The sequence below is a fragment of the Platalea leucorodia genome (assembly GCF_965183815.1).
Source record: "Platalea leucorodia genome assembly, chromosome: 2".
NCBI classification, from domain to species: Eukaryota; Metazoa; Chordata; class Aves; order Pelecaniformes; family Threskiornithidae; genus Platalea; species Platalea leucorodia.
In genome coordinates, this window is record NC_138824.1 from 72,754,184 (window position 1) to 72,780,195 (window position 26,012).

Below are 26,012 nucleotides of genomic sequence, written 5' to 3' on the forward strand. Positions count from 1 at the left end.
CAAAATGTCAGTTAGAAAAAAAACTGTTTGAAGAAAATAAATGTTTTGTTGCGATATTTCAGTAAATATTTTAGTATAGCTTCATATTAAATTAGCACTACATTGAAAAAAAAATCAGCGTTATGATAAAAAACATTTTGACTGCTCTATGTTCTATTGAAAATATTTAAATATTACATTTTTATTGATTTTAAGCTAAAACAAATGTGTAAATAATAAAATTGCTATTAAGTGGATGGTCTGGTTCCCACACACCTCAATTAATGGTTGGCATCTGGAAGTGGCCTCAAGAGAAGAGTTCACATCACAGTAAGTCTACAACTTGGTGTCCTCTTCCCCTACACTCCAGACTTCTTTTGGAAGGCTTCTACAGGGATTCTTCATATGCTGCAAGAATAAGAGCTCTAATTCCTTGAGGGGCACCTTGAGTCTGTTGTCTGCCTATCTGATCGTAGCAGGAATCCACACTGGAGTCTGACAGCTCATGGCTGTTGCTAAGAAGGGGTGGAAAATGTATATGCACTTGTGACTTCTCTTGCACCATCTAGTCATTCTGCCAAAATAGTTTTGGAAGACCTTGAAACAACCCACTAGAGAAGAATTCAAGCAGTGTGCAGCACCACAACAGACTGAGAAAACTGTTGTGAGGATTAGCTTCTCCCTTTGCCCACTATCCATCCTCCTCTTGCTTGTCAGCACACCTGAGGCTACAATGATTGACTTATCTGGAAAACTCTATACCGGTTCCAGGGTCGATAACAGTGAAGAAGATGCTGAGGTGAAGAATGCAAGAAAGTACATACTGAGAAGTTAAGACTGTCGTGAAAGGTCTGTGTGTGTGTAGTGGGAACCACAGATTATGTCTAATCTGAGACACCTGGGAACTCATCACCAACTCCTGAATAAGGGTGTGTGTCTCCAGGCACCATACCTCAAGCATGCCCTGACCACAGGAAAAATATCCTGTTTTCCACCTTTTTATGATGTGAATAAAAATTATATTGCCCATTTCAAGAGATGCAGTATTTAATCCTGATCTCTATTTGATTTTCTGTCCTAGATTTCACAATGACTTAGTTCTGAAGCTTTATCTTTTTGGAAAGGGAGAAGTCATGAGCTCTTGAAAGAACACCGCATCCGCCCTCAATTCCTATTCTGCATTAAAAAATACAGATTTTAACAGCTTTCAAAATGTATTACAATTTCTTTTTTCAAAGTTTATTGAAGTCATCAGAAACTCTCATCTCAGGGATTACACACTCCTATACCTTACACTGTAGAACTCAGTATTGTAGGCAAAAGGAGCTTGAGGAAAAGTAGTCTCAGACATAAATTAATCCATGACTGAATATCCAAAGACATTCGTATTTTCTTCTTGAATTCCCAATAGCATAATTCAAACATTACTACAGAAAGATTTTTGAAGACTAGTGCAATTTAAAGCAAATGAACTGCTGATTTGAGATTTCAGGACTGGAAAAGTCCAGAAATTTGGGGGAGAGTTTACGGTTTTTCCCCTTTACAGTCTCAGACACACACTGCTTTATACTGTTTGTATATTAAAGTTTTCTGGCATTCAGAGGAAACCGTTGGTGAAAGCAAGGAACTTCCAGAAATCTGCATGAGTGCACGGAGGCAGAGTTCACTGCAATGTCAGTGATTAACATTGGACAGTTTTGGGGATTTAACAAGCACAACTAACAACGATGATGACACACTTTATAACAATATGTTGTAGAAAGTATGATCTACAAGGAAAAATGTCACCAAAAACTATATAGAGAGATATCCTTCATCTAGGTGCACATTAGCTAAATCAGCACAATCATTTATTTTAATATCCCTTAGCTTAAGCATTAAGAAACCAACTGCAACCACAAATACTCCTGAACTGAAAATCATGGAGGCTGGGAGATTTTTCTGGGAAAGTATCACTTTTTTGTGCTATTCATTAAACATCTGATACTAGCCCCAGTCAGAGATATGATACTGGGCTAAGAGACATTTGGTATGAGCTGATACAGCAATTCTTACACCTGTTTACCACTGTTTCTCATGAAAGGAAGACAAATGAGAATAAAGATAAAGATGAAGATGTCACTTCACAACCAGTTTCTAATTAAGTGATGAATAAATAACACATCAGATGGGAATGTGCTTCAGTGTCCCAAAATGAAATGACAATTCATTCTAAAAATGGGTCAGTATGGCTTTGAGTTATCTATATTAGCACTGTCGTTCAAATCGGGAATGTGCTTTTGAAGTCAATCATCTGCCAACAGCGCCCCCTTACTATACCTTGGTTCACGCTGCAAAGCTGTTTGGGAGCATGCCAACTTTACTCCTTTTGGACAGACCTAAACCAGAGGTGCTCTGCATAAGCACACCTGAAACTCCAACTGTAACTTGTTATGCAGCCCACTGAACCAAAACAGAACTACTTCTACAAAGCAAACTCCCAGCAGAAGCATTTAATGTGGACATCGGCCACCCAGCTGCATTCTGCAGATCTGCACCTACTGGGCTGCACGGTATCAGCCTTTGTCTCCAAAAACTGGACCAGTAACTAAGAAAAGCAGGGTCTGTCACTGGTCTGTTGAAGGATGTAGGACATGCTTCCTCTCTTGTCTGTGGCCCCACACCATAAGACTAACTCATTTAGATGGAACTTTGAGGCCTATCAATGAAAAGCAATTTCCACAGTTACTTCAAATGCATGGTTAACATGACATTCTGGTAATCAGTTCCCTTTTACAGACGTACGGTATTGTACCTTGGTTTTGTAAACCATCTGTCCCTGCCCACATCTCACTTGTCAGGCTCTTCACTGGAGAAGAGACGCATTTAGGCAGAATCAGACCCTCTGGCCCCCATCAGCGGCTCAAAGGTCCGCCTGCAGAGCACACAGGTAGCTCTGATCAGCTCAGTGCAGAGAAGGCATTTTTTAATGGAAATCTTACAGGTTGCTGCTATAAATGGAGATGTCAGTCAGCTTCATTCTCCACTGATGTGTTTCCAAAATAGACAGTTTCACATTTTTGTTAACATAAAGCCTGCAAAATAATTCTACCTAGCATTAAAAAAAAATTACCTGGTTTGATCATTTCGCATCAAACATTTTATCTGTGTTAACTTTATTGACATTTTCTCCCTCTTCTCTCACGCACACTGAACATCAAATATTTCTTTGGAGCACTACAAGGGAAAGTGGAAGGAAAAGTTTGCATCACAGAAAGGCTCTAATGGTGCCAAGGATGAAAAGTATAGGGTGATGGCATCCACACAGCTGGCCATCACACCCAACAGGGACAACCTGCCAGTGCAGCATCAACTATAGGTCTGAGGCTTGTTGAGTCTGGAATCATGCATTTCCTTCAGAAAAAAATTCTTTGGGAAAAGCTGTACTGCAAACATCACTGGAGCCTCCTGCCACAAAAAACTGTGGGGAATTTTCACTAGCTCTGAATTCCTGCTGAGAATTCACCTTCGTTTAAAAGTTCAACAGGTATGGCTTACTGAGGATGTTTAATAAGGCTCAATGCAGTACAGCCAGTACATCTGGTACAGAAAAAAGCTGACTTTATTAGGCCTACAGGTCAGTATATAAATTTCTCAAAGAGACTCCATGGCTATGTCTCTACTAGTGAATTAAACGTGACTAGAATATTAAACATATACTCTGGCACTGAGGCCATCTGGCAAGAACATCTCGAGTCCTTACTCTCAGACTTCCTCACCCTCCAAAGAGGGGTGGCTGTAGGCTAGCTGGGTATCAGAAGTGTCTCTGGCCCGTGCAGACTCCTGAGCAGCGCCTGGGAAGCCTCTGAGTGAGCACCAGCTGGCAGGGGCTAAAACCACCCCATGAAGCACTCCAAGAATTTATTGGTAGGGTTGGTTGGACTTCCAGTACTCAGGAACATTTTCCAAAACTGTTGTGAAGTAGCCTATCGGCAGCGGTGTCTGTGTGTTCCCCCTGCCTTTTTTGCGTAAGTCGAGAGAAGGAGCCAAGAGTCGTGGTGGAATGGCAGAAGAAACACAGACACACACACAGACGTATGCATGTCAGGGAAATTCAGTTCCTGGGGATATTTCTTCATGGTCCAACAGTAACTGTTGAACTGTAAAGTCTTTAATAATTTCTCTGGGATGTACACTAACTCTAAATGACACCGAGTCTCTGGAGATTATTGAATAATGAATAAAACATTTTTTCTCCCCTTTTATCAGTGTCTAATGTTCTAGTATGTTTCTTCCCATGAACGGAAACCAAGAAAAAAATGGTGTTGGACCTGCTGGTAGAAAGCAGACACTGAGTCAAACAAAACTTTTTATTCAGTTTCTGTATTTTTCACTGTTTTGCTTTAAAAGTATTAAGAAAACAATGTTTTGAAAATGCACTGATTGGATCTTCATCAGGTAGAGTTTAGAGTCAGAACAGCTGAAGGGAAAAATGGGAAAAGTTGTCTTAAATCAGCTTCTTGTTCCTCTGATCCCAAAGTGGTCAGACTGAGCCAGCTCCCAGCATGAACTGCAGCAGAGCAAGGACTACAGAAATACGATGCTGCCGAGTCATCTAAGTGTCAAATAGACCCCGTTGTACCCAAGTTCTGCCCTCTGCTCATCCTGACAAGCTTCTCTCCATATCCCACCTAGATGGAAAGGGGGCGTTAGCTCCAGGAAGGTATTTCCAACAGCATTTTTCTTCCCTTCTGCCCGAAGAGAATCCTCAGCTTCTTATTTACTCTCTTGCACTGAGACAACAACCAACAGCTAGACTCTAGAAAAGGATTTGGCTACTTCCTAGACCTCTGGATTAAAAAGCCCCTTTTCATACATAAAACTTACAGTACAACACTAGACAATATATCAGCATGAATCATGACTGGCATTACAGTTGGTGGCCACTAAAGAGAACACTTGATTAACAACAACAAAGATAAGCCGGAGAGCGATTAATGCAAAAGGTCAAGTTTTAGAAACACATCAGCATTTGAGAACGCCAGCCAATATTCTTGCAAAGCTAAGGAGTAAGTAATACTGTTTGCATCTGTATGAAGATGTTGAACTGAATACCAGCTGCAGTTCTGCTACGTGTTTTGCTGCTTTTAGAAACAAGGAGAGGGCAGAATGAGACCTAAAATTTGTACGGATGATGGGACGACCAACAGAGGTAACTTTGAAAGAAGTTTCTTCAAAGAAATGAAGATCCAAAGTATTTTTGGAATTTAGTCTTATAATTATATATAATTCTTCTGCTGCTTTTAACACACTCTCCAATATTCACAATGCTGTAGTCCTAGTTTTTTTGGGAATATACACATGATGGAAGGTGTGGCCACTTCTCCCCCTTTGAAGCACCTAAAAATTCAGGCTATGATACCTAACTGCTTAAAAATTCTAATCTTGGCATGAAGGTCTGTGTGTCTGTAGCTTTTGTGCCATCCTACGAAGACAAAATGGGATAAGCTGATGGTCAGGATATTGGCATTAGCACTGGATTGCTTTGCTTCTGCCAGTCTGTGTGACAGCTGATGGAAAATGGGCCAAAACCCCTTCCCTTTGACACCACCGAAATTGCACCTCTGCATGTAATAGCCAAATCTGACACTGTATTTTCCCTAGAAAGGAAAGAAAAACGTGTTGCTCGCAAGTCTGATATGACATAATATGCTAAAATAGCCTCCTCTGGAGTTTTTTCAGTCAATCAATAAGTGTCTTGGAGGAATATTGAATATATGGGTTTGATCACGTGGAGACTACAGCTCCTTCTGAATAACTGCCTATTTACCAACGGTTTTTGTGAAAAACAATAAACATACCCTGTCCCTGATGAGCAATGATAACCAAATAAAATCCAACTTGCTCTCCACTACAATCTTATAGTAATCTAAAAATTGAACAATTCCTTCCCGCCTTCCTTCCCTGTGTTCTCTAACTCCACTAGAAACAGTCACAGTTTATAGTATGGCTCCCTGCAGCAAAAGCACAGGTAGAAGTAAACTGGAGGATTTTTTTGCAAAGGTCTGGTCTCTCAAGTCTTCTAAAGATTTAACCCTTCTTATATTTATTTATATGGCACAAATGTCTGCTATTCAAGTAAAAATAAACAAACAAATAAGACATAGCATAACAGTGTCATTAAAAATAAACACTTTCTGTTTTCAAAGAAATTAACATGCCTGTACTGACAGCCATGCCACACTAGTAGAAAAGGAGGCACAGAAAACGATTTGAAGCCGAGCATTAAGCGATGAGGCAGGGCAGCCAGCTGTAGGCAAGGGCGTCTTGAAGAATATGAAAATGCCTAAGTGGTAGTGGGTTGGTTGTGCAGCAAGAACTGATGAAAAAATATTGCACTTCTGACAAAAAGATGCCCGGAGAGTAATAGACATGAAGATTCAGCAAGGGACAACAGGCAGAAAAAGATGGAAATATACTAGTAGTCTCAGTAGAAGCTAGGACAAAATCCGGTTGCAGTGATAGATGACCACAATTCAATGACAGATTGAAAAGCAACCCTGACACTTTCATCCTTTGATTGCCTTCACCAACATTACATCTAGTCAATTCTTCACACCCATTATTTCCATATATCTGAAGATTTATCACTCATCTTGGAAAGGTAGTATTTCATTTTGTGTCCTCTAGAAGCAATTAAATAAATCCATCTTCTGAATCTTCAGCATTGTTACTGCATTATTGCTGTGTTTTAATCAAATTCCTCCGAAGTGATCTGCCATTAACTATAGATTCATCATAACATTTTATTTCAGGTTTGCTTTGATTTTATCATTGTGAAGGAGGTCACAATAACATATCAATGTATAGAGACATAGGGGATTCAACAGTGCCACACATAGTAGGGTGCAGGTAACATTCAATATTGCTCTGTAAGTGTTATAATCAAACAGCATATAGTGTTGCAAAGAATTTTAGAACTCATTTATTACCATGCTATGCAGTAGCAAGCATCAGCTACACTCAAGCTGAGAAGGACTAGCTAATTGTGTGCCAGAAAATAGCAAGCTACATTTGTATTTAGCTTAATTCAGCAGTGTTTTCAGGGAGAGGGAGGGCTCTGGTTTTCCCACAATAGATTTTTTTTTTTTTTTTGGTAGACTGCACACCTTACAAAAAGAACTAGAAAAATAACCATCAGAAAATGCAGCCTCCTGCTTCAAAGCACAATAGATGGGGATAATCAAGAGTCAAAAAGGAAGAGAAAGAAAAATTGCAGAAGATTCATACAGGAGTCTCATGAGATTTGGTCACTTTCTTGAGCTAGTTAAAAAAACCATTCAGGGACTTTTAGAGAAAAGTAGTAACAAATTACTAGGATTTCTTTCTCAAAGACAGCTGTTCAGTGAGCACCAGCAGTCAAATTAACAGGTATACTTATGTGAGTGGAATAATTCTTTTTTCAGTCAAACCACTTTGCACATATAGAAGCCTTTGTGCCAGCAGGTTACCAAATGTCATTATACATTTGTCTCTGTGGGCAAATTAGAGGAATATAAGGCAAGATTATAAATTAGATCCTTTTGGATGTGACTAATGAAGGAAAAGGATAACATCACAAGTGTTAGGGCTAGATTATTTCTTTAGGAAGACTAAGCAAAAGGGATCTTCTTCAGAGGTTGAAATTTATTTTTTTTAACGTAAAGATGAAAAAATACTTCACTAATGGATAACAAGATTACTTTATGCAAATTTCTGGCTTCCCTTTCCAAATTACAGCATCAGCATCCAGTTCAAAAGGCACCTAATACCACATAAATGGGTATGCCGGGAAAGACGTACAGTATCAACCTTGATGCAGTACTTTACAATCAGGTTAATAATATATGAGCATGCGACTAAAGTGGGTCTACTGGAAAGATAAGCTGATCAACTATCTTAAATGCATCTTCTAATTCACTGCCCATTTTTTCCTTCCTCTTTTTTTTTCCTGTCCATTTAAGGGGGAGAGTTTATAAAAAGAATTGTAGGCAGATAATCAACATTTTTAAAATAGCTAATCTATTTTGAAGTTAGCTCAACCATTTTTCTGGAAAAATGGAAGAAATGCCAAAGCAGACACCATTTTTTGATTAAAAGGAAATGAAATATTTCCTCCTTAAAATTGATTTCTCTTAATCACCTCTCTTTCATCACGCAAACACACAGGTACTGCTAACTACTTCTCTTCACATTCCATAATCCCTTACTGCCCAAGGACAACCTGCTTTCTCTGCCACAAGAGGTAAAGGTGAAGTCCAGTCCACCTCCTCTACACAATTAACTTGCATTTACATTCTAGGTGCCTAACAAAGGCTGCGTAGGGGACTCTGGTACTTTCTTTAGTTTGTTTTCATGAAGAGAGGTAAGTACTCTGGAAATCCTCCACAGAAAGACCATTATCTACCTAAACTGAGGTGAACAACATCTCCATCTGAATTTAAGTGCATGTTAACTGCCCAGCATAGCTGGCTCAGATGCCACCTCAAGCACCTTCTTCTCTTCATCTGTAGCTGTCGCTCATCTACCAGAGCTTTCTACTCTGTGATGCAGCTCAACACGCACCTTTCAAACTGTGTGGGAAGTCACTGTCAACAGGTATGAAGCCACACAAGACCAAGAGACAGAGCTCATCCATGAGAAACAAGTTTGCAACAGCAGTTACCCAACATGCAGAGAATATTTGTCCACCTATTTTATCTAGAAAACACATTCTCAAAGAGAAACAAAGAACCCTTAACAGCAGGGCTGAGTCAAAAGGACATGCAGGTGGCATTCACTTCACCTATGTCCAGAATTGTAACAGACGGGCATTTGGCCCAAGCCATGCTCGCTGTACAGAGAATGGAAAGAAACAAGCTCTCTACAATAAGTTATATCTTCTAATACAGGCACTGCCAGTCAGATAGGATCTATCACCCTCCGGAGAGTCACAGCTCTCTCACTAGAAAGGGTGACTACATAACTTCATATGGATGCAATGAATTGCACTTTTTGGATATATCCAGCCTAGCAAATAAACTGAGTCAGGGAGTTTTCTGGTCTGAAGGACAAGTGGCATGGTGTGGCATGGCACAGCTTGTTTCTATCTAGATTAACTTATTTCCCAGCACAAGTAGCTGCATCCGAGCTGCCTACTGGGCAATGGACCTGGCATGTGCTAACCTCCAGAGAGTACCCAAGCATCACCTGGGAAAATTCTGGGCCAAATCCATGGCAACGATTAGCATACGATGGGTGCCTGCCTGAGCTCAGGTACCGTGCTCAAGCACAGAAGTCTTGACATTCTACAGATTATCAGGAGCATCTAACTCTTAAATCTAGCAGATCCATATCTTATGGGGTCCTTTCGAAAACAAAATCAAGGGTCATATCTATTCTACAAGTCCTGCAAACATTTTCCTACACAAAGTTTCAGTTTGTTTAGGAGATGTTTTTGTTATCCAAATAGAAAGCCTATTTTACATGATTGGAAAATGCTTAGAAAGGCCAAGTGTTGTTATCTGAATAGCCTAGGAGGTCAGAAGCTAAAGCAAATCACTGCTGATGCAGAGAAACACAGACATGTCATTGTGTTACATTACAAAAAAAGGCCTAAGTTCATCTTTTGTGAAAATGAATAACAAGACTTACTGCATTACTCAGTACTCCCATCTTGAGTTGGTCTATTTTAAAATTCAGAATTTAAATGCATTTTTGTATTGTCTATTATTTTCAACTTCAAAATTTCAGTGCATTTTAAAAGGCACAGCAGCATCACAAACCACCAAGAAAAATAGCTATCGGCTTACAAAATAACTTTTGGTTAAGTAGCAAAATGGTTTCCACTAGTTTACATCTTAGCATTCTAAGTCTGGCAGATTTGATTTCTTACTCTTCCAGACTTATCTCCCCACTGAAAAATGTGAGAGGGGCTCAGCTTCTCTGCATAGCCTAGCTCAGCTCCTGGAAGGGGAAGCCCTCAGCTCTTTGATTCTGCACCAGCCCAGTTCCAAAGAGTGGAGGACCCTGCCCAACCAAGCTCATGTGGTGTGTGAATTGGATTACACCTCAACATTTGAAGTTATAACTAAGCAATGAGCTCACGTGCTAAGCCTATGATGGATAAGTAACCATCTGAATGGGAGATGTTAAAATATCCCTCATGGGATCAGAAAATAGCCATGTGTGACTCAAGGGAATGAAGCTCTTCCTTTCAAGTAACTTTAGGGTTAACAGACCTGCAGAGTATGATAGTGGGGCTATCTTACATCTCAATTAAAAGAACAAGGGATGAGCTATTTTTAATCACATGGATTTGAGCTTGCTTGTAAAGGTTATCTTCTCTGTCCTACATCTATTTCAATTCAAGACTCATACAAAGTCTACCTGAAAAACCCTCCATAGTTCAAACTGTTACTTATACACTATTACTTAGTGCTGCTAACAATCAACTGTGTACCAGTTCAGCAGAGTCTTCTACTTACCTTCAAAAAGGCAGGTTAAGGAGGAACAACAGGTGGAATTCATCCCAACATTAACTAAAAACTGAGCATCTATCCTAGGACAGTCAACTCCGCTTATTGTCTCTTCCGTCCCATGACCCTGTTAGCACTTCTAGACAGGCATTCTGGAGGGCCAGACATCTGTACTGTCTTAAATACTTGTCTTGGAACAAAAAATATTGTCTTATGGAAGCGCTTCTCTCTGTTAAAGGGAGCTCTGATGATCAGCTCTGGCTGGATGCTGGTCATACACTGGATAACCTATTTAAAGCTTGTGAAACAAGCGGTATTCAAGGACCTAACTCCCACTGATACAACCATCCTGTACAGAGCTCTGTATTGACATAACTTCACAGGTTCCAGAAACTGTACTAGCTGCACCAGAGGTACCTCTGGCATCTCTGCAGAGTGCTGTATTGTGCCATGGAGACATACCCATGAACTAATGAAAATTCAACATTCATATTAGTATCAAGAAAAAAGTCATTAACTGCTATTGAACTGCCAATTATCCAGTGTAACTGCAGACCTCCCAGCACAGCTGTTTTACCTTCCCTCTCTGCTGTATGCAATATTACATTCATATTGCAGGTTACATTATCATAGCAACCTGTAACCGGTTCCTAACTGCTGAGAGAACAAATTATTTTGCCAAAATTATTGGTTCAAATCTGTAATGGTGAATAATGAATTAGACATGCCTAGACTTTGTATTTTTTCCTTGCAATCTCTGTAGTTATAAGGAACTGTGAAATTCAACTACAAATATTAAATGAACTTTCCTTTTGAAATGGTTCTTCTTCCAGCTATTTTTTATGACTCTGGGGGGAAAAAAGAAAGTAAGTTTGTCCTGAATAACTAAAACCCCTAACGGTAACTAAATATTACTCAACCTTTTCCACTGAAAGTTTTTATTATCCTTCAGTATTGATGGATTGCACTTGATACTACCAGAGTTTAAATTCTTTATATAATCAAATCTTTATTAAAATGAAAATTGTGGGAAGAAGTGTATCATTACTAAATGATCCTAATGCTCTGGTAACACTTAAACAAAAAGTACTCAGTGTCTTCAACTCAGGAAGTCTCAAGTTACTAATCATGGGAGGTTACAAGAGTAGACTAGAGAAGTATTAATATGTGTTTATTTTATTCTTCCCTAAGCGTCCACTACCAGCCAGTATCAGAGTCAGGACACTTGGCTGGGTGGACCTTTAGTCAGATGTGTCATGGGTGTTCCTGCGTTTGTATGTTGTCTTCTGCCAAGCATGAGATTGTCCGCCATGCCTTTATCAAATTGCTAATCTTTCTATATGACTACAGACATTAAATTACCTGAATAAGCACTCTGCATGAATAAAAATCATCACATAAATAACACTCTTTCCTTTCTTTCTTTTCTTCTGTCTTCAAAGGAATGAGAAAAATTGCTAGACATAGAGTAGGTATAAATCCATAAAGTTTCTGTGAATTTTCCACTCCTGTATAAGTTAAGTGAGTGCACTTCTTCATTATTTGGGCATGATGAAAGGCTGTCGACAGAAGTAAAAAAGTACTCATGGTTACATGCATAGAAATCCTGACCTTGTACTTTACGACTCCTTTTTTTATGACCAGTGTATTTCAAAGGACATACATGCGACGCCTGTTGCAATCAATGCAAAGATACTGAGAACATGATGAAGATACATACACAATGTTGGTAACTAATGACATCTCAGATGGCGTGGCATATCCTTATGACACTGGCATGTATTACTAACGACCTACAGGAGACTCCTTCTGCAGCATCAGCACAAGACCAGCAGGGGCATCTGAAACCACACCAAGACACGCTTGTGTGTACAACTCAGGGGAACACTGACAGAAATTATAATTAAATCAGAGCACAGATTCACAGAAATACAGTTCTTGAAAAGATCTCAAAGCACCAGCTAGCCCAGCCTCTCCAGAGGCAAGAGCAACACCATTGGAAGAGCTATTTTTTTAGTCTCTTCTTGAAAACCTGCAATAAAGAAGACGCTATAACAAAGGTAGTTAGCCGAAAACTAATCTGAAATCAATTAATTAATTTCTTCAGGTCTTACTTCAATTGGTTCTAAAGAGCAGCTCATCATCCTCCTCTCACCACCAGTTTCCTACATATTGGGAAATTTATGTCCTCTCTCCATCCTATTTTTCAGTGCTAAACAAATCCATTTACTTCAATATTGCCGCATACGCCCTGTTTTCTAATTATTTTAATTAGAAACATTTGTTTCCCTTCCTCACACCTCCTGTTCATTTCCATCTCCCTGCAAGTCAGTGCAAAAACACTGGACACAGCATTCTTGCTCAGGCTTCACTAATGGTGGACAGAGAAATCCCTGTGTCTCGTGAAGTACACTTCTATTTATGTACCCGAGAGTAAGATGCGTCTTTTTTCAATTGTATTGCACTTGTGACTTGGAATAACTTTTTCACTTGCTTTAGACTCTCATCCAGTAAAACCTCCATGTCCTTTCTTTCTGCACTGCTGCTTTGCCAATTCTTTCTCATTTTAAGTACTGGCTTCTCCCTTCCTTACAAAATCTAGCACTTTGTGCTTGCCCCTTCTTTATTTAGGGCCATTCCTCTAATTTGTAAACATAATTTTGAATACCTTTTTGTCCCCTGAAATGTTTGCAATTATTCCAGATTGATGTCATCACAGATTATATCTATTTCATCATCCAAGTCAGGATGATTCAACATTGGCAGCTGGAGTTGGCTTTTAAAAAGCCTATTTCCACCCCCCAGCAACATCACCTCCTTGTCTCTGCATAAGCAGGTATTTCTTCCCCTTCACAGCAGCCGCTTTCCTCTGCAGATAAGCAGAAGCCTGTCATCAATTCCCTTGTCCAAACAGGAGTCATTCTCCTATCATGCCGTCTGCTACAAGCACTTCTCTCTCTGTCAACAGGAACTATGAAACATGACAGGAGTGGAGAGACAGAGTGAGGCAGGCTGGGGGAGTTCACGGGTACTGTCCTGAGGAAGAAAAACGGATGGGGCCAAGACAGAGGATTGGAAGGAAGGATGCTCTTCTTGCCAGCTGGCAACTGGAAGGCAGGTAACCTGCTAAGATAGACTGTCCTCCAGGAGCAGTACTCATGCTGCCATCTCCTAGTGGATGGCTGCTGGCTCATCACCAGGACAGTGATACCACTCTTTGCAGGGCTATGTTGGCCTCAGGAGATGCTTCCCTGCTTGGGCAGTATTTAATTCTTCTTCTTTCTTTTTTTTTTCCCCCTATATTACCTGTCAAACACATACATACATACATACATATATACACAAAATGATTTATATGGTCTATCTGCTGTATCTATTTAGTATGATCTATTAGTCTCCCTACGTACATCAAATTATAAAATATATAAAAGCAAAAATCAGTATATAGTTATATACTCTATTTTATACTCTTGTGATCAAGTTATAAGCACTGCACACATGAATCTTCTAGCTAGAAAACTTGTGTTTGCAATAAAAGTGATTATGTAATCACTCTATTAGTACAACTCATTTAATTTCCCCATCTCAATCTTCAAAGCAAAATATGTCACAACTCAAGTCATGCTTTCCTGCATCAGGTAACTGAGATTCTTTTTGCAAAGTATTTAGAAAGTAGCTGTTTACGGCAGGAAATATAAGCTACATTTATAATAGAAAACATAGGTTACATTTCACCACGCCTAGCTGCAGCCACCCAAAGACTAACCAAGTTGCCTTGGCTCTCTCCCTAGCCACTCAGGAAAGATGGACACCTCCCAGAAAGATGAATTCTTCCATCTTAAAAATACCCCCCCCCCCCCACACACACACAGATGTCTAAGATAGCTCTTACAGATTAGCGTCTATCTCCTGATTCCAGAGGGAGCCTGGAAGATGAGATTTGGCTGGACACCTAGGGAACAATTCACTTACTTAAGCAAAGGCATCTGGTGCTGTTTTGGATGCCCTGGATTATGCAGGACCCTGGCACAGGGCTGGCAGGTACAGCACAGGATCTGTGGGAGTCCCCTACCCTCTGGAGAGGCAGCTGGAGTCCAAACGGGATACCTTGAGGCAGCTAAAGTATCTAAGAAGCACTATTGAAGCATCTTCTTTATTTTAAGAGAAATAGCTCTCTGGATTCCATCACCTGTATTGACAAGGATAAGACTCAGTTGTTTAAACTTCAGGATCTCGTGTCACATCTGACACACATACACAGAGCACACAGACATGGCAGAGGACTTGCAAGACATCTGCACCAACCTGGACTGGAAATTGGAGGGCAAGTATGATACCTTGAAACCGAAATGACAGTAGACACCTTTGCTTAAGCAGCCACATCCTGATCTAGGTCCCCATTAACTACTGTTGTAGAGCTCAGCAATCCAACTCACATGTAGACATCTAATTGTATACATCTCAATTAACAAGAACTGAATCCCACCCCATTTTTTAGGCATCTAAAGCTAAGACGTGACAAATCTCATCAACGGAAGTATGAAGGTTCTGCACCTTCAGTACTTCAGGTGAAGTACGAATTAATTCACCTAAAAATAATTATATATGCATCACTATCTAAGGAAGGTAGACAGTATTTGCCCTTGGTGAGTAAAAACTTTAGTTAACCTTAAAGCAGCAACTAAAACACAGTTTGTCAGAAAGTTGTCAAAATTGCTTTGAAAAATCAGCAGGCACCCAATGAAGTCCATATACATACCTGCAGTTTTATAATGGAACATACGCAAAAATAAAAAATTACAGTGTTAGCATAAGACAGATTACATCTTTTTCAGAAACAACTCCTAAGTTTTATGGTCTGACTTTACATCAAACTAATTTTCTGAGTACAGTATTCTCAAAACAGCAGGATGACTACACAGCCAACGATGCCTCCTGGGTTTTGCTGGTTTGAGTTTAATTTTACCGAAATTAGAGCCTTTGAAAAACCCTGGATGAACAGCTCTGAAGTCCCCTCTATACACAAAGAGAATGCAGACAGCACTTTAGAGAGCAGTAGCACAAGTTTCCTTTCTTACGGGAGATCGTACTATTCTCTGCAAAACATTATCTCTAAGGAGAAAGGTTCATTTTTGCACTGATCCCCTTGTTTTCTCTATCCACTTTATAGCTTTATACCTCCCATAAACGATAAAACACATCTTAAAATAATGGGAAAATGAAAGCAGAGCACCTTAGTCTTCCAGCTATAATAATGAGTTTAAAGAGGGGGTTATTTGGAGACTCAATGTATTGATTATTTAACTTCCTAAGGATAAAAAGCTACGGGAGTATTTGGGTGCTTGAAAATTATATGCCTGGAACTAACGCATTTGATTCATAGACCAAATGCTGAATAAGAATCGGACTATACAAATTCACAAATTGTGGATACTGTCTGATCAGAAATAGGATGACAGACTAGTAAAAAGCATGAGAACTATTTCTTTTTCAGTTCACATCATCCAAGCAAAACATACCTCTAAAACACAGAAAATACAGAACACAATCAACCTAAATCAAGTAAAATGATAAATTATAAACTACTGCAATCTGACAACTGTAATCTTCCATACTCTTTATTTGTAAAATGACTTACAGTATTTTCTCAGTATTACATCTGTTATTATTGATTAGTATTTTGTTTGGAGATGTACATTACTGTACATTTACAGGCATTTACAGCAGTTTTAAATGCAATTATTGGAAGTATGCACTAAAATAGGTAGGTGGTTAAGTACCCAATTACAGGAATAATTTGTGAAATAGGCAATTAATAATGGGAAAGCATGCACAGGTAAAGCAGGGAAATAAAGCACATGTGGAGATATATGTATATATGCATATAGAGAGAGATGTGAAGGTCATTAACAGACTGTAGCCCTTCCTTGAAAAATGCACTTCTTACGTTCAACTTCATTAATTCATTCTTGCTTCCATATATATAACTCCAAGTATAAATATCAAAGCATATTATTTTTACTTCATAAATGTTTAGTATTTTCAGTATGATGTAAACAGTATAGCAGAGTAACAATTTCAGTAATGCTACTCAATATTTTCAAGATGTTATGAGATCAGATAGAAATTGCGTGTTTAAAACTTTTCAGTAAAACAAATTGATGCTATGCAGTCTTGATACTTGCATCAGTCCTCCTGATCCAGCTTAGCATTTGAGCATCAAAAGTAAAGAAAAATGTTAACTGTTCCATGTAATCTGAGGAAGATGCACATTACTATTCAATAAGTCTATTCTCAAAAAAATAGCTACAGGTAGTCTGGATGTGCAGAGGGCAAAGGATTTTTAATAATTTTCAACAGAAAGACTAAAAATACACAAATAAATTTTTAAAATGCTGGAAAGCCAAATTAATAACTAGTAACTGAAGATTCATAGAGGAATATATTATATATAAGCCTACAGTTTGATTAAGAAAAAGAGTATGATACGAGCTGTAATTCTTGTTACAAAGAATTGTCATCATATCACTGAAAGCTACATTACAGGCTGCCTAGAAGGCAGTATAATAAAACGTGCTGTAATAACTTTTTATTTATATTCATAAAATTGAAGAATGTTAATTCTCTGGTTATTTTATTTTTAATATAGAGATGAATTTTAACAAGCTAATTTATAAAAGGTTACACCACTGTCTAGCTTTAAATCAAAGGAATTAAAGTCCATACTACCACAGTTCATAAGAGAGAAATTCTTGTAAGACATTTCAATAGTAGATGAGGCTAAAGGTCAACGCTCACAATATCTGCTTGGAATTAAATGAAAGAATATGTCAAAGATTAAAAGTTTAGTTGGTAACTAACACGAAGTTCAACAGCCATGCCTCAGGTCTTCAAACTAACTGTGACTTTTTTTCCCGTCCAAATTACTGTCTTAGAATGTATACTTCAGTAATCTTGAAGAGCTCCTTCTGTTCATCCTCATTCACCATTTCTTGATATTTACTCAAGAATCTTTGCAGATCAGTATAAAGTCACCTAAAATAAGTGGAAGTAATCAACTCAGGCAGTACTTCAATATAGTTGTACTTAGTCAAAGATGACTTCTTTCACAGGGAGCTCAGCTGAAACTCTGGTTGTACTAAGGTGTTCACCAACCAGAAGCCCTTTCTGCTCATTTTTCCTAAATTAATACAGTTTTTCTAACAATTTTTGTAACAATTTTGTAACAACACTTTAGCATTTCCCTTCAGAAACATGTATTTGTTTTTGTTGCAAGATCTGTATGGATATTTTTCAGACTTTGCATTGCCCCATGAGAGGGCACAGAAAAAAACTCTTCACTTCTTTAGAGCTCTGGCAACTAATGGGAAAACAGCGGGCACTGATTTGTGGGGCAGCTAGAAACTAAAGTAACTGTTACGCTGGCTCACTCTCTGGGAGAAACAGAGGGCACCCATCCTCTTGAAGAGCTCCTGTCTTATTCAAGATCTAATTACCCAGTCTAGCAGCACAACAAGCAATGTAATTACTTACTTTTCCTTATACCCCTGCTACAGTACGTTGGACAAGTTGTTATTTAAACCTAACAGGCTTTCCTGCAGCTGGGGGGAAAAAAAAAAAAAAGGCACAAAAAGCACCATACATACCCTCATTTTCTTCCCAATCTCAGTCTGCCTTTCATTGATATTTATTGCCTATGTGGCACTTCACACGCACAAAGTGTTATATATTAATTTAATGCATAATGTAGTGCTTGCCTAAGTGTGGAGCATAGCCAAAGGTGGGGAAGGTGGCAGTGGGGATAGTGAAGTCAGACTTTTCAATGACTCTTCAAAGACTCAGCTTCCATTTTTGAGAAGCAATCCTACAGAATCCTACAGAAAAGCCTGTGGAATATACAAGGTGTCTCTGCAGCTGCCTGAATTTACGGGAAGCCTAAAATAAATTCTTGTAAGTAAGAACTATCTCATTTGTCCCTCCTGAATTAGTAGAAAGGCAGATGTCAGGAGCACTTTTAACTGCAAACAGGTAACTGTACCTCTGTTAAAACCATTTTTTAAAAGATCGTGAGTAGAGCAAGAAGTTTCTATCTCAGAATTTTGGGTAGAGTGGGTGAAAGAAGGGGCAGGGTTAATGAAAACACAGAGATCATCTATAAAGCCAAGCTATGCCAGCTTCTAACACTGCAACAGTGCATTGAAGGAGGGGTAGTGCTGCCCTTAGTGCCATGTTTACTAAAAGAGAGCTCAGCTTCCAAACGTGCGGAATGATTTTTAATGCCATAAATGTAACTAACTACAGCATTGCAGAGTAAGCTGGTCTTTTACCTCAGGTTTGCAAAAGGAAGAATAGAAGGAAAAGATCCGAGATAGAGGGGGAACGAGTAGTTCGCTCAGAAACATGAAAAATCCACCTCAGATTTAGGATTAGGACAAGAAACAGCGATTCAACCTTCAAGCCCTAAACTACCAAACTGCACAGACCGGGGAACCGAACCGCAGAAACACGCTAAACAGCTCCCTTTTCCCCAGTGAACCTGACAGCTCCCGAACAGCACCACTTTGCGAAGCAAAATTACAATTCCTCCCAAGTCCATAGGCAATCGCGCCTGCTCCGATGCCCAACGATAATTAACACGCTCGCACATGTCAGAGTTTATCCACCGACAAGCCGCGCTGCTTTGTTTTTCTTTTTTCCCCCCTGAACCGCGCAAGAAGCGGGGAGATGCCGCCAGCCGCGGCCCTCCGCCACCGGCCCCGGGAACCCCATCGACCGCCGCCAGCCCGCTCCGCTCCGCACCCCGCCGGCGGCGGGGCCGCGGCAGGTGCCGGTGGCCCGGCGGAGCCCCAGCGAGCCCCGGCCGGCGGCGCCCGGGGAGGGGAAGGGGAGGAAGAGGAGGGGGTCAGGCGGCCCGGCAGCCCCGGGCTCCGCCGGGCCACGCACGCCCGCGGAGGCGGCCGCCGGCAGCGAGCGGGGAAAGGGGGGGAAGGGGGAAAGGGCGTCCCCGGGGAAATAAAGTTTTCAGGCGGAGAGGGCAGCGCTCGGAGCCCGGCGCAGCTCGGCCGCCGCTCGCCCAGGCAGCGGCGACTTCGTGCGAAGGGCGGGAGGGAGAGAGGGGGAACGGGCGGCTGTGACCCGCCGGGCGGCAGCCCCGGCCCCGGCGCCGGCCGGGCCCCCCCGCTACTCACCATGTTGACTTCGGAAACCATGTCGATGCTGGCGATGTCGATGTTCATCCCCACGCAGACGGGCGGACCTGCGGGCAGAGGAGACTGTTACCCGCCGCCGCTCCGCGACCTGGCGGCGAGAGGGGCCGCGGCAGCCGGCCCCGCCGTGAGGGAGCGGCGGCAGCCCCGGGGCGGGGCGGGGGAGAGCTCCGGGCGGCGAGCCCGGCCAGGGCGACTCACCTCCGAAATCCGGCCGGAGGCGGATGTCGTAGCCCTTCAACAATTTATCCACAGTTTCTTTCACGAAGGACATGTTGCCGGGATCGTTCACACTGTGGGGGCGAGAGACGGGGGGGGGGGGGGGGGGGTGTCGGGGCGGGGGAGGCAGAAGACGGGGTGCGGGGAGCCGGGGGCGACGGCGGGAGAGGGGAGCAGGGGCGGGGGGAGCGCATCAGCTTGTTCCCCTGGCGAAACGCATCCCGCCCTGCCGCCGCCGCCGCCGCCGGGGCACGCTGGCTCCTACCTCTGGGCGCAGCAGACCACGGCCACCAGGACGGGAGCGGAGAAGATCCCGAAGATCCTGCCTCCCCCAAAGCCCCACATCCCTCCGCTCCGCGCTCCCTCCGCGCAGCAGCAGCAGCAGCCGCCGCCGCCGCGATCCGGCTGCCCCGGCTGCCGCTGAGGAAGAGGCGGAGGCGACAGTCCCCCGCTCCCCTCCCGCCCCCCCCCCCAAAAAAAAAAAAATCCCCCACCCCCTGCCGCAACACCGCTGCCCGGCCCGCGGGAGCCGCCCGCGCACCCGGCTGCGCCCACCCCGCGGCCGGACGCCGCCGAGCCCCGGAGGAAGCCGCCCCCCGCCGGAGCCCGGCCGCCTGCCTCCCCTCCGCCCGCCGTCCCCGCACGCCGCCGCCCGCCCTGCCGCCTTCCCGCCAGGCGGGAGGGGAGGGGAGGGGAGGGGAGGGCGCCGCCGTCCCTCCCGGCGGGGAGCCCGAGGAGGGGCGCCGGGGGGAGCGGGGCTCGCCGGGGCCGGCAGCAGGGGGCGGTGGCTCCCCCGGCGCCGCCTCGGGGCACGCCCGCCCCGCCGGACCCGCACCCGGGCCCGCGGCACCCGCCCTGAGGCGGGGGTGCCCCCTCGCAGCCCCCCGCGGGGGGCTCCCCGCAGCCGGCTCCTTCTCCTCGGGAGGGCGAGGGGATCCCCGGGGAGGGAGCGGGGCCGCGGGGCCCGGGGACCCCCCTGGAGCCGGGTGGGAGGGGGCTGCCCGGTGCTGGGCTGGGCTGAGGGGGCGCGGGCCCCGCCTCAGCCCTGGGGCAGGCCGCCCTCCCCTGCCCCTCAGCCTGCCCCAGGCGGGGGGGACTGCGCCCCCCGGCCCCTTGGCGTGTCCTGGGGGCGATGCCAGGTGGGAGGCCGCTGGGGCAGGGGAGGGAGCTGGGCTGCGAGCCCGGCCCTGACCCGCACGGGGCCGGAGGGGGTCCCTGCCACAGCCAGGGCTGCGGTGTGCACGTACAGGTACTGGGCCCGAGGCTCCCTTCAGCCGTGCCTGCGAGGATGCCATCAGCACAGATCTAGACTGTCGTGTTTTGCCCGGCAAAACCTCCGCTGGCTTCAAAGCGTGTATAGCCGGGCTTGTTGTGCGGGACAGTGATGAAGGGAAACTGCACTGGTGCCAAAGGGACGCACAGTGAGAGCTGTCAGCTCTCTGCTGTGTTGCCTGCGAGCTTCTGGGTGCTCTTAACTCTGTATAAAACATTGGTTGGGGTGGAGACAGCAGAGTTGTTATTATTGTTAACCTCCTTCCAGGTTAATTAGTCCTTTCAGCAGGACTAATTGGCATGGAAACAGAAGCACGCAGACTTGGCTATATTGCTTTTGGTTCCAGAGCCAGCTCCTTCTTAATGCCAGACCTCTTCACCATGCTCTACCAACAGTGTAAACATGCCCTTGGCCAGCTCCTGATTTCTGGTTCCATTGCAATCGGTGGCCACTGCTCCATGACAGAGTACAACATTTCACTAGTCAAGGGAAAAAAGCAATGTCTTTTTTCACACTTTTTCCCTTACCACCTGTTTTTCCTTCTATATATCCTCTTCCTTTAGAGAAACTGCTAGGAAAAGCATGGACATTTGAGGAATGCTGTGGTGTCATGTACAGGTGAGAAAGCATGGATGGCTTTTCGTCTCTCCTCAACAAATTCTTGAAAAGACAGACAAGTGCAATCCATGGCGTACGTCGTGACCTTGTTGCTGTTGCAGTTAATAATAAAGCTCCAATAAAAGAAGGAGCAGGCTCAGTTTTAAAAACAATGTAAAACCCCTATAGGCAATGAAGAAAAATACAGAGAAACTGAGTGTTGCCAGATCTTGTGATTTCATTTTAAGTCTTGCAATATTTAGATTTTTTAATAGTGCCACAATTACTATGATTATAAAGTAAGTGAAAATCTTAGCTTTCATTTAAAAGCTAATAAGGCTTGTGATGAAAGGTTGAGAATTGTGACACAAAGCATACGTGACTCAAGGGCTCAAAAATGAAAAGTCAAATAATAAATACATATATATATATATATAAGTGATTTGAAGTCCCTGGATCCTGATTTTTTTTTTTTAATGCTATGGATTATAATTTGATTTGAAATTATTTCCATCAGTTCTATGAAATTATTTCCATCATTTATCAGCAGTCCTGGTCAACCGGGGAGGTCCCAGATGACTGGAAGTTAGCAAATGTAATACCCATCTACAAGAAGGGTCGGAAGGAGGATCCGGGGAACTACAGGCCTCTCAGCCTGACCTCGGTGCTGGGGAAGGTCATGGAACAAATCATCTTGAGTGACATTATGCAGCACGTGCGGGACAACCAGGGGATCGGGCCCAGCCAGCATGGGTTTATGAAAGGGAGGTCCTTCTTCACTAACCTGGCCTCCTTCTATGACAAGGTGACCCGCTTAGTGGAGGAGGGGAAGGCTGTGGATGTTGTCTACTTGGACTTTAGTAAGGCCTTTGGCACTGTCTCCCACAGCATTCTCCTGGAGAAGCTGGCTGCTCACGGCTTGGATAAGTGCACTCTGCGCTGGGTTAAAAACTGGCCGAGTCCAGAGAGTGGTGGTGAATGGAGTCAACTCCAGTTGGCGGCCGGTCACAAGTGGTGTTCCCCAGGGCTCAGTACTGGGGCCGGTCCTGTTCAACATCTTCATTGATGATCTGGATGAGGGGATCGAGTGCACCCTCAGTAAGTTTGCAGATGACACCAAGTTGGGTGGAAGTGTCGATCTGCTGGAGGGTAGGAAGGCCCTGCAGAGGGACCTGGACAGGCTGGATCGTTGGGCCGGGGCCAACTGTATGAGGTTCAACAAGGCTCAGTGCCGGGTCCTGCACCTGGGTCACAACAACCCCATGCAACGCTACAGGCTGGGGGAGGAGTGGCTGGAGAGCTGCCTGGCAGAAAAGGACCTGGGGGTGTTGGCTGACAGCCACCTGAACATGGTGCAGCTGTGTGCTCAGGTGGCCAAGAGGGCCAATGGCATCCTGGCTTGTATCAGGACTAGTGTGGCCAGCAGGAGCAGGGAGGTGATAGTGCCCCTGTACTCGGCACTGGTGAGGCTGCACCTCGAGTCCTGTGTTCAGTTTTGGGCCCCTCACTACAAGAAGGACATGGAGGTGCTGGAGCGTGTCCAGAGAAGGGCAACAAAGTTGGTGAAGGGTCTGGAGCACAAGTCTTATCGGGAGCAGCTGAGGGAGCTGGGGTTGTTTAGCCTGGAGAAGAGGAGGCTGAGGGGAGACCCTATTGCTCTCTACAGCTACCTGAAAGGAGGTTGTAGTGAGGTGGGGGTCAGTCTCTTCTCCCGAGTAACAAGGGACAGGACGAGAGGAAACGGCCTCAAGCTGCGCCAAGGGAAGTTTAGGTTGGATATTAGGAAAAACTTCTTCGCCAAAAGGGTAGTCAGGCATTGGGCCAGGCTGCCCAGGGAAGTGGTTGAGTCTCCATCCCTGGAGGTATTTAAAAGACGGGTAGACGTGGTGCTTAGGGACATGGTTTAGTGGTGGACTTGGCAGTGCTCGGTTAACGGTTGGACTCGATGATCCTAAGGGTCTTTTCCAACCTATTCTATGATTCTGTGATTCTATGATTCTATGATTCTATGATGGGCAGTATTGAAGACTAGTTCTTCCAAGGACTTCAGAGAAAATTAATTTAGGGAATGGTACCAACTCAGTTCTCTCCCCTGAAGTGCTGAAGGAAAATATTAACACTGAGGAAAATATTTCTTATGAAGAATTTAACATGGTTTAAAAGTGCATTTAAGCACTAAAAACTTTTCTTAAGTAGATTGTCATTTTTATAACAGAAATAAAATATTTTAGAGAACAACTACTACTGATTAATGCGCTATCCTGGTACTTTGGAAACACATCTGAGGTAGGAATGAATCAACAGTGCTGTAGAGTCTGTCACATTTTATCACTTCATTTAGGTATTTGTCTTCTTGATCTTTCAGAGCAACCGTTTCCATTTACTTGTGGGTAGTTTAAAGATAATCCATGTTGGAGCTGATGGGACAAGGAAGTAGTTAGGGGGTTATGGAGCATTTGTTCCTTGGGACTTTGGATTCAGTTAGGCTTAGCAGTAACTGAAAGACATTAAAAATTATAAATGATCAATGAATTTCACGAAAGGTAAAATCATCTCAACTTCTCAGTGATACGGCACTTACAGTGAAAATGGCACTTTGGGTTTTGTCTGCAGGAAAGACTTGGAACAAAGCTTCTGTGGCAACGGTCTGGAGGTAAGACCCAGCAAAGCCCTGCACAGTTCAGAGTATTTAAGGAAATAATGGAAGCAAAGACTTTTGGGGAGCTATTTGTTGTGGCCAAGTCTATCTCAACTCCTTGTACTGCCCCAAAATTCGCCACCCTGACTTTTCTCCTGGAATTAGTCTCCTAAACATCGCCTTTCAAAAAGCAAAGAGGTTATTTCAAGGCATGGCAGGAAGGAGTCTGGGCACTTTTGTTCACTGAAGCAAAGCACCCAGTCAGAACCTGCAGGTTCTCCATCCAAGAAAATCCCAAGGGTGTATCTCCTGAGATCAGCCCAGACTACAGGACCTCGGGGTAAGGTTTTCATCTCTGTTGTTTGAAATGTTCCACTTTTCAGCAAATAGTTAAGTAGAGGAAAGAGGGAAAGAGTTAACATGACTCTCTGGCCTAGTGGTTTGGCTCTTATCTATGAAGTACTGTTATTTCATAAATAATCCAGTAATTCATGAATTAATTGCTGGATAAAATAAACCAACATTCAGTGGTGTAAGGAACAGAACCCGATTCTCTGCTCCCCGTAGGTGCCTTCAGCATTCCTCATTCTCACTCTTGCTCTTTTTCCAACATACAGTCTTTCTGTCCCAGTAAAATTATCCCTGTAAAAGATGAGACTTCGAATGTTGTACTTCAGGGACTAAAATTCATCACTGTTTCTACTACTTTGGTGAACGCGCCAGCCTCCGGGCCACTGGACAGTTACGATCTATGCTCCCGATCCAATTTTGTTCAATAAGGTAAGCACAGCAATATTCTTTTCTTCCTTAGCATTGCCCGTATTGGTAAAGGCCACTTCAAAAATGGATAAGTCTAAACTGCAAAGGCAAGCATTATGTATGAAGGAGCAAAAGGACTGTCCTCGGGCCGATGTAAATACACGTGGAAGAATACTCCTGCCAAGTCTACACATGAAAGAAGTCCTTGGGGTGAGCGGGGTTACAATGGATTCATCGGCTATGTCTGGGTTAGCAAGCACTGAGGCTGGTCTGTAGAGCAAAACTGCTGTGCTGAGGACCTGATATCCACGCCGTACATATTTTGTTGTTTGGTTTTTTTTTGTCCCCTTAGGAAAAGTTCTAGTCTGGTCCCATAGACTAGATGCTCATTAGTGGTTCGACCACATTCAGTGTGCTTCTGGGGTGCGTTTTCCACCTTAGTTTCGTATGAAAGGAATCGAGATGTGAACCAAAGCACAGTAAGTGGGAATGATCAAATGATTTGCTTCACAAGCACAGTCCTGATCTGCACTAAAATGCTATGTAGATGCACCCATCATCTCCTTTCAGCAGGAGCTGGAACAGAGCACACGCAGCCTTTGTTAAAGGACAGAAACTGTTGAAGGCAGTGCGAGTGGAATGAGGAGCCACTCAAAATTTCAGAACAAATTCCAGTTTTCTTCATCATTGTCAGTACTAATGGAGATACAGAAGAAGAGGCAATGACAGGAAGGCTAGAGAAGAGGAGAGGTCTGCTCACAACTGATGCATTTGCAGTACTACCACTATCAGTCACCATACTGTAGGAGAAAGACTGGCTTGAGAATCAGGGAAGAAGTATTTGATCACACCATGCAATACATCAC

The 26,012-nt window shown here is 43.3% G+C and overlaps 1 protein-coding gene across 2 annotated transcripts in view; it reads right to left on the reverse strand.

Annotated features, from left to right (window-relative positions):
- The window catches only part of GABRB3 (gamma-aminobutyric acid type A receptor subunit beta3), a gene marked incomplete at both ends in the record, with an annotated part of 193,845 nt that overhangs the window by 90,137 nt on the left and 77,696 nt on the right, over positions 1 to 26,012 (reverse strand). Inside the window, 3 exons of one of the 2 annotated variants that reach the window (XM_082330612.1) lie at positions 19,643 to 19,710; positions 19,862 to 19,953; positions 20,145 to 20,224. In XM_082330612.1, coding sequence (XP_082186738.1) covers positions 19,643 to 19,710; positions 19,862 to 19,953; positions 20,145 to 20,224 — 240 coding nt within the window. Of the gene's footprint in view, positions 1 to 19,642; positions 19,711 to 19,861; positions 19,954 to 20,144; positions 20,225 to 26,012 lie in introns of those variants that run through there. The other variant, XM_082330611.1, reaches the window with a different exon arrangement.